At 36.7% G+C, this 17,143-nt stretch overlaps 1 protein-coding gene across 1 annotated transcript in view; it reads right to left on the reverse strand.

Annotated features, from left to right (window-relative positions):
- The window catches only part of LOC128867290 (AF4/FMR2 family member lilli), a 93,248-nt gene extending 91,738 nt beyond the window's left edge, over nt 1–1,510 (reverse strand). The window contains exon 1 of the mRNA XM_054108398.1: nt 1,015–1,510. Coding sequence (XP_053964373.1) covers nt 1,015–1,510 — 496 coding nt within the window. The remainder of the gene's footprint in view (nt 1–1,014) is intronic.
- Between the last annotated feature and the right edge of the window lie 15,633 nt (nt 1,511–17,143).

Consider the following 17,143-nt stretch of genomic DNA (forward strand, 5'->3'; position numbering starts at 1 on the left):
ATTTTAAAGTATGATTTAGTCGTGAAATGAGTTTCGGACACTAGCAAGATGTCAATATTGTTTAAATTGAGGAACATTGTTACTTCCTCGGTATGATTACTTAAACCATTGGCATTCCAGATCGCTATTCGTAGATTTAATTGCATAATTTTTCCATTAAAAGGGACATCATTTTAAACAAGCTTTGAGTGAGTTCAATTTGTTTAGAAAGTAAGTTTTCAATTTTTTCAAGAACATTATTATCTTGATTAGAATTACTTTTGACACATTGGGCATACGATATGTTTGGATTGGCATTTATGTTTTCTCTTTGTGTAAAATTATTTAGTTGAGGAAAACCTTGAGCAGTGTAAGAATAGGATGCAAAATTTTGCCTCCTATCTGAAATGTTTGCTTTTTTGGCAAGGCTTTGGTACACCTTGCAACCCTTATAGTTCGCTGGGTGGTTTTGCAAACAGTTAATGCATTTGGCAGGAGTATCTTTGCTTTTTACGCATTCAGCTGTTGGGTGATCCAGACCACATTTCACACACCTGTACGGCGTAGAGCAGTATGATTTGGTGTGTCCGAACTCTTGATACCGATGGCATTGTACAACATCAATTACCCTCTTTGGCGGCTCAACCTTAACAATAGCATTATGAAGATGTTTCAAATTAAAGATATTTTCATTGTTGTTGTTTGGTTCTAAGTCGACAAAATGCATGCACAAGGGCATGTTAGTAAATCTACTTCTTATATTGCTGACGTTTCGAACTTGAAAACCTAATGCTTCTATTTCTTTCTTTATTTCACCTTCTGGAGTACAAAAATGTAAATTCTTTAAGACAATTCTATATGCACGCTCCTGCCTAAGTTGATATGTATGAAAGTTAATTTCTTTCTCTTTCATAGCTTTTATTAAAGTTCTGTATGAATCTATAGACTTCACCATTACTCGAATTTGACCATCTCTCAGAGCTTTATAACTAAATTCGCATTTATTTATAACACTTACAAAATACTTAATCATACCGCTAATGTCGCTTATATTTGGTATAATAATTGGTGGTGGTTTTGGTGTAGTCTCTTCTTCATTCTGCTGTCCATTATTACCGTCTGACTCGTCTTGTAATCCGGCAAACATGTTTGTGCTGCTGGAGTTGCTGATTATGATATTGTTGTGGTTGTTGTTTATAGTATTGTTAATATTTTCTACTATGTTTTTATTGCCTTCTGTCCTTGTTCGCTTGTGATCAATAGTGGGAGAGCCTAACTGACGTCTTTTGCTTGTCACAGTTTGCCATTCCACTTTACTATCACTTTCATTACTCATTTCAAAGTCCTCAGTAGCAGAATTATCATAATTTTCGCTCAAAGGTGTCACATTAATTGGGTTGCCTTGTAAGACAGCATTTAGATTTGCTGTTTGCGTTTGGTATTGATAAACCAGAGCATTTAATTCATTGACTATGTCAGTTGATCTTTGCACAGAGTGACCTTGCTCTGAAGGTGAGCGTTGGTCACTCATTTGTTCACGTGTTAAATGTTTACTGTGATAATTTAATTAACAAAACTTCACTTTGGCATAATAACACTGTTGAACTTAAATATGTTCAGCTTTAAAAAGCAATTGTTAATGTTTATTTGGTTGTTGAAATTAATATTGATAAATCGAAATCGACTTAGAGTTTCTGAATCACATGTGCACTTGTTCACTCTCAAAAATGCAATTCAATCCAATTTTTAAGCACATTTTCGATGGTTTGGGCTCCAATTTCATGAATGGCAACTTCGATTTCGTGTTTTAAAGCATTAATCGTCTCTGGATGGTTCGCATAGCATTTGTCCTTAACGGCTTCCCACAAAAAATAGTCCAACGGGCTTAAATCACAGCTCCGAGGCGGCCAATTGATATCGGAATTCAAAAACGGTAGCCAAAAGTTGTAACTTTGGCAGTGTGACAAGTTGCACCGTCCTGTTGAAACCAAATGTCGTCCATGTCATCCTCTTCTATTTTTGGAAACAACTCTTCGAGCATGTCACGGTAACGCTCGCCATTTACTGTAACCGCGGCTCCTCGCTCATTTTCGAAAAAATATGGTCCGATGATAGCGCCAGACCAAAAACCGCACCAAACAGTGACTCGTTGTGGATGCATTTGCTTCTCTACAGTAACGTGTGGATTTTCTGAGCCCCAAATCCGACAATTTTGCTTATTGACGTAGCCACCGATGTGAAAATCAGAAAAGAAGAAGAAGACTCACCGCTTTGGAAATAGGTTTTCAATATTTCCCAATTTTGTTCAAGCGTGTAGCGTCCCATTTCGTAAATGTCAAACCTTAAAGTAAATTATGAACACATTTGACATGTCATTTCTGTTACCATTCTCAAAAAAATAGGTGGTTCAAAAAACAAACGCTATATGGCCCACCATACTTGAGTTTTTGGTTGTTGCTGATATAGAAAATATACCTAATCTCACGGGAAAGCTTTAAATTCGCACACAAGCGTGGTGTTTCATTTTGAATTGAAAAAATCTCTTTGTGTGGCAAAGTACTACGCGTCCTCTGACTGAAATGATGTCTTATACGATACTCGTATAAATCGTGGTTTTATATATTTTACCATATGACATGGTTTTGTGTTAGAATTAAAGCAATATCTTTTACATGGCATACCAACTCTGGCGATTGTTGAGATTCGCTTTGAAGAGCAATCCTTATCAGAACAACGGAACAACAGCCAACAGCATTCCTCGGAATTTTTCTTTTTTCCAAAATCTATCAGTCAATTGAAACTCATTCACGAGTGGTTTCTGAACATTCTTGCAAATTATGCAAAATACTAGAGGCTGCCGAAAATTTGGGTGCTCGCCGTCAACTGCATTCACAACCTCCCTCCGCCTCCCGCATAATGCACAAGTATGCGCGCTTTCTCCCATATTTAGCCCACATTTTCATATGTTGTACATAAGTATAGTGCTTTTTACTCTTTCCAATTATATGCGTTTTTATTATTACTGTTTTACATATTGAGCTATTTGTACCGCCGGTGTGTGTGTGTTCGGTTGTTGTTGCTGTTTTACCTATAATTTCATTTTATTACGTTGCTACTTCGTTATTTTTCATTAATTATTATTTTTGCGCTGACTGTCGCTTGCTTGGCTTTTACATGCCACACGAACAGCGAACAAAACAATATTTGTTGCTACTATTATTTTTATTATTTTTCTTGTTATTATTAATTCCATTTTTGTTGTTCTTGTTTCAGTAGTCGCGAATCAACTCCAGCAGCAGTCAACAAGCTGCACACCCCGCCCTTGCTGTACCCACCTGCTCTTCCTCACCCTAACCCCCATATACCTCATCCAGCAGATTGGCGCATTTGTGATGCCGGTACCTGCGCGTTTTGTTGCTTTGTTGGTCCAGTTTGTTGTTTGCGCTAACAAGTGTGTGTTCGTGTATGTAAGCGCGCATATTTCCATCTGTTTGTCTGTTTGTATACCAGTCGATGCGCCGTTCAACTATTTATCTGTCCAGAGCTGGCTACCGGCTGTTGCTGTTGCTGCTCTCACTTTTTGTTTTTCTTACTACTCTTTGTTGTTGCTGTTGCTTTTGTTATTGGAGCTGAAGCGTTCTGAGCTCGTTCACTCGCTCACTGTCGCGGTCGTTGTGGTCATTGCGAAGACCTTCGAAAACGTTTTGTGGTTGGTTAAAAGCACATTTTGCCATTCGCGAATCGCAGCTGAACAACAACAACAACGAAACCAACAATCACAATAACAACAATAACAAAAACGTGACACGAGCAACAGTCATTAAAACAACTAAAACAAAATGAAAACAGCAAACAACATACAACATTTCAACTGGCATCGAGTAATACCAACAACAATAACTCAAGCACTACTATGTATTATTTTTTATGTCTTAAAAAATTACAAAAACCAACTAAAACAACGAGCTGGCTTGCAGCTCGCTCTGTTGGTTGGCTGTTGGCTTTGCTGGCGGAGTAACTGTCAGAAAATGAAGCCACAGCGCAGAGGTGGGGGAGTGGTGCTGCATTGGCTTAAAAAACTACATCAAAAGAAAATGAAATAAATTATTTATGTACGCGTCATTGTAAAGCAATAATAAAATTGTGAATAAAAACGGGCGCACAGGGCAATGGAGTTGAAGCTGGAAGGGTGAGGTATACATACCCCTTTTTTCTGACTCTGCAATGGAGGAATTGATGAATGAGTAAATATAGTACAACTAAAAATGATGACAAACACATTTAGAAGAATTTCTTATTTAAATAATTATGTTACTAACGACTGTGAAAATGAAACACAAACTAGTTTTTTTTTAATAATGGCAGCTCTCAGCAGGCAATGACAAGCGTTTCAGGAAATTTTCGCAATGAAAAATATCAACTAACCAGAAGTCATTCGGAAGCGGCATAAAACTGCTTACTCCTCTATTTTTAGGACAGCATTAAAATACGTACCACAAAATAAATCTAAGAGGAAAGAAAACTATTGTGATAGAAAATTATGCGCTCCTCTCAATGAAAGAACGATTTTTTTTAAATACACTGCACAATTGACAAGGAAAAATAGTACATAAAATGAGTACAAAAAATATATATAAAATCTTATTGCACGCCCTTAAAATATATAGCTAGGATGTTCGCTGTTCGCATTGATTTGGATCTAACCTTAGATTTAAATTTAAGTTGCCTATGAAATATTTTGAGATCTTTTAAAAAACGTATATAACAAATAATGAAACCTTCATATTTGTCAGCTAGTTTCAATTCTTAAAATCAATCAGAGATCTCAGAAACAACAAAGATTCTTAATTAGTCACCCCAAAAATAGTAGGCTACTGGATCTCGAACAAAACTTATACCCCCTAAAGCTACAATTCGACTCCCATTTTGGATTCTCTTGAGTTTAGAATTTTGAAAAACTGTCATAAGATTCGTAATCAGAGACCAAAACGAACTGTTCCAAACCATAAAAATCCCTTAAAACATTTTCACGAAATATTGTTTTTGGAAAATAGGTATATACTAATATCTATATATATAAAAATTCAGCCGTTTTTCGCGTTGTGATGAACTTTACGGAGAATGGCTCAACCGTTTTTAACCAAACCTTGCCACATTGAAGAGACACATGTGGAGAAGGTTCGTGTTTTGAAATTTTAAGAATCGGATACCAGGGTATCGAGAAATAGGCCAAAACGTGGACCCGGATAACCCTAGGATGTGTTTGTACAATATGGATAGCAAATGGAAGCTGTTGATGATTTCTATAGTATAGAGTATTTTTCATACCGTTCCGTGACTAGAGCCTCGAGATATAGGCCAAAACGTGGACCCGGGTAACCCTAGGATGTGTTTGTACAATATGGGTAGCAAATGGAAGCTGTTGATGATTTCTATAGTATAGAGTATTTTTCATACCGTTCCGTGACTAGGGTCTCGAGATATAGGCCAAAACGTGGACCCGGGTAAACCTAGGATGTGTTTGTACAATAAGGATATCAAATGGAAGCTGTTGATAAGTGCTTTAATACGGGGTAATTTTCATACCTATTGATGACTAGGGTCTCGAAATATATGCCAAAACGTGGACACGCCGTGTCTTTGCACCGAATTAAACCAAACTTACACACATTGTTAAGTAAGTATTGAAAATGGGTTTCGTAAAGTTTGGTTGTAATTCGGAACACCGGCAACGCGTACAACGTTCTTTTGAACCAGCCATAATATCGTTTACTTTTTTAACGCTTGGGGCGGAACTGAACTGTCAAATTGACAGTGTGAGTTACAATGTGTCAATATTTCTTTCTGATTTGGACGCCATAAGGAGAAGACGTAAGTGCAAAGTGTAAACATTTTTTGTGAATTTTTTTGGAGTGCATTTTGGAAGAGTGAATAATATTACGAAATTTGAGAATTTAATGTGACATCCGAATGTTCCAATTTTTTTTTTATTTTAATGTTTTATTGCAACTAGTTCATAAATATTTACAAATGACTAAAAAGCAACTTAATTATGATAACATTACACAATTTTGACTCTACATGACATAAAGCATTTCTATGGAGGTATGAGATCGCTAGGCTTAGTGCGTCTGAGCCTCCGTATTAATCCGTTGGTTTCAATTAAATTGCTTCTTCATTGATGTGGTTTAATAGTCTTTCTTTATGGGCAACTGCAATCTTTGCGATTTCAGTGTTGACGGAGTTTATTTTAAGGTCGCGCTCAATGTCGGAACTTCTGCAGTACCATGGTGCTTTGACAATGCACCTAAGGAACTTATTTTGGAAGTGTTGGATTTGGTTTTTCGTACTTTGACTGGCGCCCCCCCCCCCCCATAGCTGCGCACCATAACTCCATACTGGCCTTAGTATCTGCTTGTAAATTAACAGCTTGTTTTCTATCGTGAGAGCTGATCTGCTACCCATGAGCCATTGCATGTTTTTGAGTTTGATGTCCAATTCTTGCCTCTTTTTCTTGACATGCTCTTTCCATCGAAGTTTGCAGTCAAGTGTCATACCTAGGTATTTCGCATAGTTTGAGTATGGGACCTGTTGATCATCTATGTATAGTGGTATATGTTGTATTTTAGTGTTTGTGAAAACTACGTGTACAGATTTTGTTTGGTTAAGTTTAATTTTCCATGTATTAGTCCACTGGCAGATCTTATTTAACGCGGTTTGTAATGTGGCTGTCGATTCGTTTTCAGTTTCACCAACTGCAATCAAGGCGATGTCAGCTGCAAACGTTGCTGTGACTTAATTAGGATCAGACGGTAGGTCATGTGTAAAGATAAGGTACAGCAGAGGCCCAAGAACGCTGCCTTGAGGTACTCCTGAATTTATTTGTCGAAGACTTGAATAAGCATCATCTTGCTTGACTCGAAAATAGCGATCTGATAAGTACGACTCCAAGATTTCGTAGTATTGCTTAGGAAGTCTTAATTTTAGTTTAAAAAGCAAACCTGTGTGACAAACTTTATCGAATGCCTTTGCCACATCGAGGAATACGCCAGAACATACTTTTTTATTTTCGAGTGCTTTTTCTATTTCGTGCGTGATCCTGTGCACCTGGTCGATTGTAGAATGTTTACTTCGAAAACCAAACTGATGTGTTGGAATTATTTTTTTTCGTTCTATTATTTTATTGAGTCGTTTAATCAACATCTTTTCAAACAGCTTTGAGATCACTTGTAGGAGTGATATAGGTCTATACGATGAAACTTCGTGTCCAGGTTTGCCTGGTTTTTGGAGCATAATAACCTCCGTAGTTTTCCAGAGAATAGGAACGTAATGAAACTTAAAAGATGCATTCATTATGCTAGTGAGAATTTTGATGCTTTTAGGTGGAAGCTGGTTGAGTATTTCTGCAGTGATCGAAACCAGGGGATTTTTTATTTTTTAGCATTTTAATATCTCTTTTTAGTTCGGCGCTCGTGACTCGTGGAATTTCTTCAAACTCTTGGAGCACGGATGTAGACAGGCTTTCGGATGTTGCCTCATGAGGTGTAGAAATATCAGCTAGATAATCTGCATATAGTTCTGCTTTCTGGGAATTGTTATTAGCCCATTTTCTTTCTTTTATTTTGAGAGGAGGACAGTGCATTTGTGGCCTTTTTAAGTACTTTGTGCATTTCCATAAAGAGTAATCCACACGACGATCGTTGGACAATGAATGCAAGTAACGAGAAAACCCATCATTTTTAAATTTCTTTATTTTCCGACTAAGGTCTTTGGTCATTTTGTTTAGCCTAGTTTTATCTACTGGTGCTCGTGTTTGATGCCACTTACTGCGAAGTTTTCTCTTTAGTGAAATAAGATCTCTGATGCCCTTTGGGTATTAAGTAATGAGTGCGGTTTTTTTAATAGTTGGAGTACTTTTCCATGCGGCAAGTTGCACGTTGAACGTAAAATTTTGAACTTCCCTATCTAATTGTTCCTCATTAACTATTTGTGCTGCATTATTTTTTGCAATTTTGTAGAATTTTCTTGAAGTAATGCCAATCGGTGAATCGGTTACTCAATTTGTCCATATGTTCTTTAAAAATGATATGTTCGCTGAGAGACACTATCTTCAATTTCTAGAAAGTTTCGAGATATTTTGTTAACTACGAAGAAATCGATTAGGTCAGGCATTTTTTTGGAATCAGTTGGCCAGTACGTTGGTTTGCATGTTGTGACCGCATCACATCCAGCAAGTTGCATTGCCTTATGTAATTCTCTTCCTTTCTTTGTAGTTAGTCTTGAACCCCAGAATACGTTTTTAGCGTTAAAGTCTCCACCCATAATGAATCTATTTTTATATATTTTTAATAGTTTATAATATTGTTCACATTTGATCTGGTATCTTGGGGGGCTGTATAGTGCGATAAGCGAAAGGGGTTTTTGATCTTCATTAATGGTTACTGCTGTAACTTGGAAGTCATTATCAGAACCTTTTTCTTCTTCGAAGAGCTTGATGCAGGTGTTTATTATTATTGCACTACCACCTCGGGCACAATTGCTTGGATGAATCACATGATAGGTTTCATAGTTTTTAATTTTTATGTATGATTGCGTTGTGAAATGCGTTTCAGATATCATACAGACATCAACATTTTCCGAATTGAGTACAATCTCCAACTAATTTTTGTGCTTATTAGTCCATTCGAGTTCCATAGTAGTATTTTTAGGGTTTTAGACATGGTTATATTCGGATAAGAATATCTCAAGTTTAGATAAGGGTATTTCCAGTGCTTTATTGAAATCCATTTGCTCATTTAGTTTCTGTAGTATCTGTGGTAGTGCATCTTCAGAGCAAGCAGTATTAGTAGTGTTTTGTTTTAAAACATGTGCGTAAGTAAGTTGTTGTGGGGTTTGTTTTTTTAATGTATGTATAATTGCAAGCCATTGATTTCTCAGAATTTTCTTCATTAATTTGGTTGGATTTCGTTGTATAGGGAGCTGAAAGTTCTTTTTTCTTCCTGTCCAACTTTTTGACTGCGCATTTTTTGTAGTTCTTTTGGAACTACACACCCTCTATAACTGGCTGGATGGCCTTCTCCGCAGTTACAGCATTTTGGTTTTTCTTTTTCGGGTTTATTGCAGTTAATGCTTTTATGTTTTCCTGCACACTTAACACATCTTGGCTGTTTACCACAATAGTTTTGTGTATGTCCGTAGGATTGACATAGTTTGCATTGTGGTATCAAATTTGATGATTTTACAGGTTCGATCGAGACAACTGAGTTTAAAATAGTTTTAATTTCATATATCTTTTTTACATTTTCCATGGAGTCGAATGTTAACAGAAACATATCTAAAGGCTCCTTGGTTTTCCATTTTAGTTTATTGTGAGCACTTAGTGCATTAAGACCTTGTTTTCTTAAATCTTCTATGATTGCTTTGGCTTCAGAGGAATGGTGTAGTTTTTTAACTACGACTTTAATTGGCCGCGTTTGTTTGTTCTCAAAACTGTACCAGGAAATATTTTTAGTGGAAAAAGTTTTTGATAATTTTCTATAGTCTTCAATTGAAAAGGTGTTGACTTTATATACTCCATTATTCAAGAGTTTTTTCGTAAAATTTTCTTTCGACTCAGTTTTTGTTAATGTATGTAGGTATATAACTGTTGGTAATTACAATCTCCAGATACCATAATAGGTGGTGGGTGAGTGTTTCCTTTAGTTAGTTTAGACGGCAAGATGTCTTCATCATTTGCTTTAGAAAATTCCGGAGATGACTCTGCCTTTTTCTTCTTTGCTGGTCTCTTCTTCAAAATCCAGTCGGTTTCGCGAGTAAGTTCTTCCTCATCAGTTGAGAAGCGTGCTATATCATTCGTTTGTAAATCCTTTGATTGGACGGATTTAAGTTTCGAATTTTCAGCTTTTAGCTCGATTATTTCTTTTGAAAGGTTTTTACACATTTCTTCCATTTTTTCTAATTTTTTGGTGAGTTCATTAATAGTGGCTCGATGTTGTGACGTATTTCCACCGCCTGGTGGAGGCGTTCTTTGTAAACTCCTTTTTATCTAAATGGCAGCCCTATTCCGATAGCCGTCGATAATGCAGTTTGAAAATATTTACAGATTTGATAGCGTATAGATGGCGCACCACACCAGTAATTTATTTTGATTTACAAGAACAGCTGGCGGCCGCTCTCCTTGTTATGCCGAATATGTTTCTGTTTTTTTGTTTGTTTGGTTTTGTATTTGGTTTGGTTTTTGTATTTTACATATATTTCGTTCTTTGCTGATCACCGCTCCCAATATGATGTCCAGGACGGCTCTCCAATCGCTGGCACCTAGTCACGGTAACTTTTGGTTTAATTTAACACTTTAATATTGTTTTAAATAGTTATTTTATCTAGAGCACAAGTCAGGCACGTCCACTGTCAATGAGAGTTTATAAATGTTCAAATGAAATTATGTTTTGTGGATTTATTTTTTCGGTTCATGTGCGATAAGCTACGATACACCATGAGTGAAAAAAATTGGGAAAAAAAATGAAAAAACAAAAGAAATTGTTAAAGGATGCAAAAGAAGAGCACGAAAAATGCGTAACTTTGATGAAAAAATTAATAGCCTTATCATGGAAATTGTCAACAATTTTCAGAAGAAAATTGATGATTTAAGAAAATCACAACAAAATAAAATAATCCTGACCATGTGGACTTGGGCTTTTAAACACATATGCATCGAAAATATAATCCACAAAATTGAAAAAAATCATATTTTAAAATCTCAGAATACCATAATTACAATCATGTTTATTACAGTACAAATGCCAAGACAATCACGTAATCACATTGGTCGTTCGACAAATAATAATAGGCGCATGAGAAGAACGTCAAGAAACATCAGAAGAACGTCAAGAAAAAAAAGAAATAGTCAAACGATTGATGAATAATGTTATCCAAGCAACTATTTTAATTGGCAAATTTAAGAATGAAGACGTTCTAATACCAAGAATTCCAATGATTCCACCTGAATTGCCATTTGAATTCAAGCGTTTGCAACTGCCCATTCGTTTAGCATTTGCAATAACTATCAATAAATCACAAAGGCAAACTTTAGAAATATGCGGGATGAATTTAGAAGAACCAGTATTCACCCATGGTCAACTATACGTTGGCTGTTCCCGTGTTGGGAAGCCAACAACTTTATATATTTACTCAAGAACAAATAGAAAAACCAAAAATATTGTTTATGCCAAAGCGCTTGAATAAAGAATAAAGAAATAAATAATATGAAAACCATATCTTTTCTGTTCTAAACCATATCTATTCTATTTGAGTGTGCCCAGCGAAGCGGGCCGGGTTTGCTAGTATACCTATATACTATAAAAAACGGCAATTAGAATGTTATAATGGCAGCTCGAGACTTAAGAACAAAAAAAAATGTTAAGGCAAATAATCATATTACTGCCTTCGGGTCATAGTAAGTATAGAAAGTATGCATATACGAACTGTCGATCTCTCAAAAAAAATTCTAGGTTACTCAGATATTTTACCAAGGAAAATGGCGGCCAACTGAATTGTTGTTTCTAAAAATTAATCAGCTAAACATAGATAACATTCGGTTCCAACAAAACGGCGCAACTTCCAATCGATTTATTGCAATATTCAAGCCACCACTCACGCCCTACGGCCAGATTATTAGAAAAAGTAGTCAAAAATTAAACTGAACGAATGGATCTTTTAACTCGCACACCGGTTTTCATATTCAAAAAATAAATGCCATGAAATTATTACCAGATTATAATAAAAAAAATCATTTCAACAATACTCCTGTTTTGTATTATGATTTTAAGTTCTCAAGCTCTTAAAAAATCACCCGATATATATAAAATTCATTTGCAATATTTGATACCCGAACTTGAGCAAACCTTGCATTTTAATGCATTCCACAAATAGTTACACATACACAAATTTTACAAGTACATACAAACACGCGTTATAAAAAGTCATATTTCTGTTGTAAAACTTTCATTTGCATTTTCATTTCAAATTAAATTAGTTTTTATACTACTTTTCGTTCGTTCAACACTCCCTTTACCCAAAACTATGCACGAAACTTCGAATTACCATTTACAAACACACACACGTTCAAAATATTACTGCGTATTAAGTGCAAAAATAACAACAACTGCCAAATGCATAGCAAAAAATGCATGAAAAAGGAAATAAATATCTAACAAATTCTGCTTCTAAATCCTGCTGCTTCCTGTCCCCTCTAACGCCGCCTACTCATTCTCTCTCTCTCCCGCTCTATCTTTCTCTCTCCCCCTCTCTCACGCCGCTATCGCTTTTGCATTATACTTTGCTCATTTTTAATATGATTACTTTTCTGTACAAAATTTCGTACTTATTATTTTGAATTTGCATTTTACACAGCCACTGCCACTTTGCACAATTTTGTCAGGCGCACTGACGTACCGACGTTCTGACATTGAATGTCACCAACACCAAGCCAACAATACCTACATGCTCACACACACATATACACATGTAAACATACCAGTTCAGTCTCATCCTTTTAACCCACTTAATGTCGGACTTTCTAATGCACTAATACATGTTTTGCTGACAACTTTTTAGGCAGTGAGACAGTTGGACAGTAAGCCAGCAATGCGTATGGGTGTGTAGCAGAAAGATATGCAAAAGGCGTCCAAGGAGCGAGGGTGAGTGGACTGGAGTTTTAAGAGTGTTAGCTAGAAAGGCGTTTGGTATGTGTGCGCTCAAGTATATGTATGTATATATGTATATGTGTGAGTGTGTGCGAATGTTGCATATAATTTTGCACAAATCCTTTTACTCGGCAAATCCCATTTATTACAAATTCAACAACACACACCCCGCAGCGCCTAACTGTGCCAGTGCCAGTGCTAGCCGCCATCCTCGAAACTTTCTTGTGCGGCAATTCCGCCAAAACCCAATCACATTTTCCATATCCACCACTTCCTTGCACCAACAAACTGCACAGCCATTCATTTGGGTGTATAATTATCATTCAACACTAATTCGTAATGTCCATTTCCATCGTTTTTCGAAAAGTAAAGTTTTGCAAACACTACTCCAAATCGTTCCTTCTGCTCAGCAGAAAATTATGTAAGCCTCCTTTAGACGGCTGCTCAGCTGAGTTCATTCATTCGTTTTGAAATCTCTTTACCAAGCGTCGCTTCACATTTCTATATGCATATTTAGTGGTGTCCTTGCATTTCGTACACATTTTGCAAAACTTTCGCATTTACTTAATTTTGTTTGGTCGAAAATTCGTAAAAGGATGCCGAAGCCAGTAAAGCAGCGGGGCAGCGGGCAGCATTGCTGCTACAGGCACACGTAACTGCATGTACCACCACCTTCTGTGCAAACTCTGAGCTACTAAATTCAGTGGGCCCACTCTACTGGGCTTAGCTTTGCCTAAGCAAACTGATTACCGCGTGCACAGTGACACCCCGCCTTGTTCGCCATCAATTCTCAGTTCTCTTTATATGGCATATTATGTCGTAAAATTTTACAATACTCATTGCCAGGCTGATTATGCATGCATATTCAAAGATGTTCCACTGCCTCGCCCCACTTTTGCGAAAATGCTTACAGGAGCTGTTAGTTGCGGGCAGTAGAAATCAAGCTGGAAAATGGCATCGAAAGCAATTGCTATGCTCCAAATAATATGATGGATTGCATGAGCCACACTTGCAGAAATGTGAAAAGTGCTTTTGAAGATGATATAAAAGTTAATTCACATACAGGTAGATTCCATATGCGCACATATATTAATGGAAGTCCAGATGCCGCTACTAAGCTATTCGATATATAATACTACTTATAATATTTAGAAAAAGCAGTGGCAAAATATGCCTAATTCAGAATCTTAGAATGCTTATAGAGAAAACTAAAGCTTGATTACATCATCGCAGTGTTTTCGTCTCTTCTTAGAAGCGCTTAGGTGGCCAATATTTGCCATATTTTATCAAGGGTGGTACTAGAATTCGTAGATTTCTATTATCTAAAACAATCGACAGTGTTTTTATTTTCAAGTCATCCAAGAATATCACTGTGCCAGTCATGGAGCCACATCGCAGGTAAACTACAGGTATCCCTTGTATAACGTGGTCTTATACAACGCGGTTTCGATATAACGCGATTTGGAAAAATTAGGTTTCAGTACAACGCGAAATTTAGGCTTATATAAGTCCACGCTAAATGGCTCATGGAAAAACATATGGCCGGTGATTGTTGCAAAAAATAATGCTGGGCCACCATTACATGTGGAAGTGAGCCGTATATTAACGATAGTTCAACGTTTCAGTGGAGAAGGCTTTGACGATATGAACGAAGATGACATTTATGAAATTATGAATGAAGGTACAGACCTCACCGAAACAGACCTAATTCAATTAACAACTGAATCTCCATCCGTCTCAAATCTCGCCCAAGATGACGTCACTTCGGTAGAAGATATCTGTGAATCAATTCCCAGTTTCACTCTGAAGCGCATACGAGAGGGTTTAAGTTTGGTTGAGAAAATGAAATCTTTCTTTACAACTAATGATCCTTCGCTGGAGAGATCCAGCAAAATAATAAGGGAAATAGATATTAATCTAGCACCTTATTACGAAATTGAAAAGGAGCTTAAAAAAACCACCCACCAAAAACTGATAACAGATTTTGCAATTATAAAACCAGTAGGAGAACCACAAGGTCCCACAACTAGTTTTTTATCCAATAGCGAAAACTATGTTGAAGAAATATCTTCTGATGAAGCTATTGCTCCCCCAAAACGCCCACGTGCAAAGATCTTTGAAGACAGTGAAACAGATTAATTACCATATGAACTTTGAAGAATAACAATAAAGTTTTCAATAAACCTTTAATTTGTTTTAGTTTGTTTTTAAATTTTTTAATATGCACATAATTTTTTAAATTTTGTTTTTTGAATTTTGAAATATGTATGTACATATGTATTATTATTCATATCTTGTGTCTTTAATTGTATAAGAAAGTCTGAACTTTAGTATTGAGTTGAAATATATGTGCATCTGTTATTTTGTATGTATTTTAATATATTAAAAAAAAACTATTGGAACATAACCCCCAAATTTATATGAAAACTATGTTTTGGATAACGCGGAATTACATAACGCGCAATTCTTCTGGAACGTAACTATCGCGTTATACGAGGGATACCTGTATATTTAAAATCGCCCTAGCCAAGCCTGGATGCAGTTGTGGAGCCCTTGCTACAAAGGTCAAGTTGGTTTATTGTGTAGTAAGCAAAAAATGCTAGTAGTGATATCTATGATTGAAAACAGCGGGATATACTCTCCCTGCCAGTTGAATGCTTGTTGGGGATGGTTTAGCAAGATAGGAAGCCCAAAAACTTTTGCAACTTCTAAAGTATTACATATCCTTTCATTAGTAATAAGACAAGTTTAGACAGTGTTGAGAGATTCGACCCCTGGTGAAACTGAAAGGCACAAACATCTTTTCTGACATTGGGATATCTAAGACTGAGCCATTCTAGTACAGATCTGTAGCCATTTGCCACCATTAATGTTTCGGAACCTCAGTGTAACGAGGTGTCGTCGAAGAAAATGTGCTCTCTGCATTGTTTTGCCAGACTAGAGACCACCATTATTGAGGTAAAAGCTTTTGCAACCACCTGCTCGCCAGAGAAAAAGAGAAATGATAGTAATTCTAGACCCAAATAAATAGTTTCGAGACTAGAATAATTTATTATAATAATATAATATCTAAATAGGATATATTGCGTGAGACTGAAAAATACTCGCTCAGCCTGGTAATCGCATAAGTTTCTCGAGTGATGGTCTGCTGAATATATGGCACCCCACAGTGCATTTTTTTATTGTTTTTTATTTGTGCTTACATGATTTTATTTACTGAATCGCTTAGCAGTAAAGTTAAGTCTGACAGTCGGTTTTCGAGTCTCAATACAATTTAACTGCTCGTTAGCCCTTTCAGTGGGCTCATTTTTGTCTATGCATCTCTAACTAACTCGGAGCGATATTTTCGTTGTAGGCCTGATATGCCGATTGTGTGTGCAACGTAAATATTCGTGTTTTGGCCCAAGGTTAGATACCATTATTATTATTATTGGGCAATGCGATCAAAAAATATCTATTGTGCACAGCCTGCTGAGGTAGCCTATATGTTAAGGATTTATAAAAATTTTAGCACATATTGGGGTTTAATGTACCATAATTTTTCCAATACCACCAAGGTGGAGTAGCCGTTTTCTACAGCGGCCTGTAAAGTAGCTGCTGAGTGAAGATAGCTTACCAGGAATTTTTCTGCCCGGCCTTAGGAATTACTGAGGAATTCGTTTATGTGACTCTTTTTAAGTCCACAGTTATAGGCATGTTTGCCCCTTTCTTAGCGCAATGGTCCACTATTTCATTTCTCGTGACCTAATAATACTAAGTTGGATATCATACGTCCATATTGGCTTTATAATGGGATTATATAACAGGACTTTGTAGTATAATTTTAATGCAAGGAGCTCCAAATTATACAGCTCCAATATATGCAACGAATAATGTCTCCTTCAGTTCCTCTCTTGTGAGAAATGAAGTCTGTTTGTTCATGTCAATAATGAGGTATTCAAGAAAAGTCGATCAATATTTTTCATTAGGCGCTGCAGGTAACACCAAATTGTGGACACTTCAGGTCGCATTTTTGGAAAAGCTGGGCACCACTCTTAATCCTCAAAACCTTAATGGATCGAAGGTCTTCAAGCGAAAAAAATTGCTGTTAAGTTGGGAATACTTAGCAACTCGGTTTACATTATTAAAAGCTAATTATCTTCACTCCATGCGCTCAAAGACTATATACGTATGTAAGTGGCGTAGCGAAGAACACAAAACTAGAGAATGAGAGTGCGCACGACTTAGTGTTGAGGCTTAACCAGAAAGGGTTAGCAGTCTTCGTTTTCTGGCGACTAAGTCATTATGTTCGCACTCTCGCGCATATTTATTATCATTATTAGTGCAACTAGCCGCTGGCAAACGCTAATGTAAGCGCTCATGCGGCATGCCACATCAAGGATTGCAAACATTTTTAATGAAGTAAACGAGTTGAGTTGATTTGAGACGAGGCGTCAAGCTGCCGTCGCCGTCGCTGTCACCAT

Source organism: Anastrepha ludens, chromosome 6 (genome assembly GCF_028408465.1).
Source record: "Anastrepha ludens isolate Willacy chromosome 6, idAnaLude1.1, whole genome shotgun sequence".
Taxonomy (NCBI): domain Eukaryota; kingdom Metazoa; phylum Arthropoda; class Insecta; order Diptera; family Tephritidae; genus Anastrepha; species Anastrepha ludens.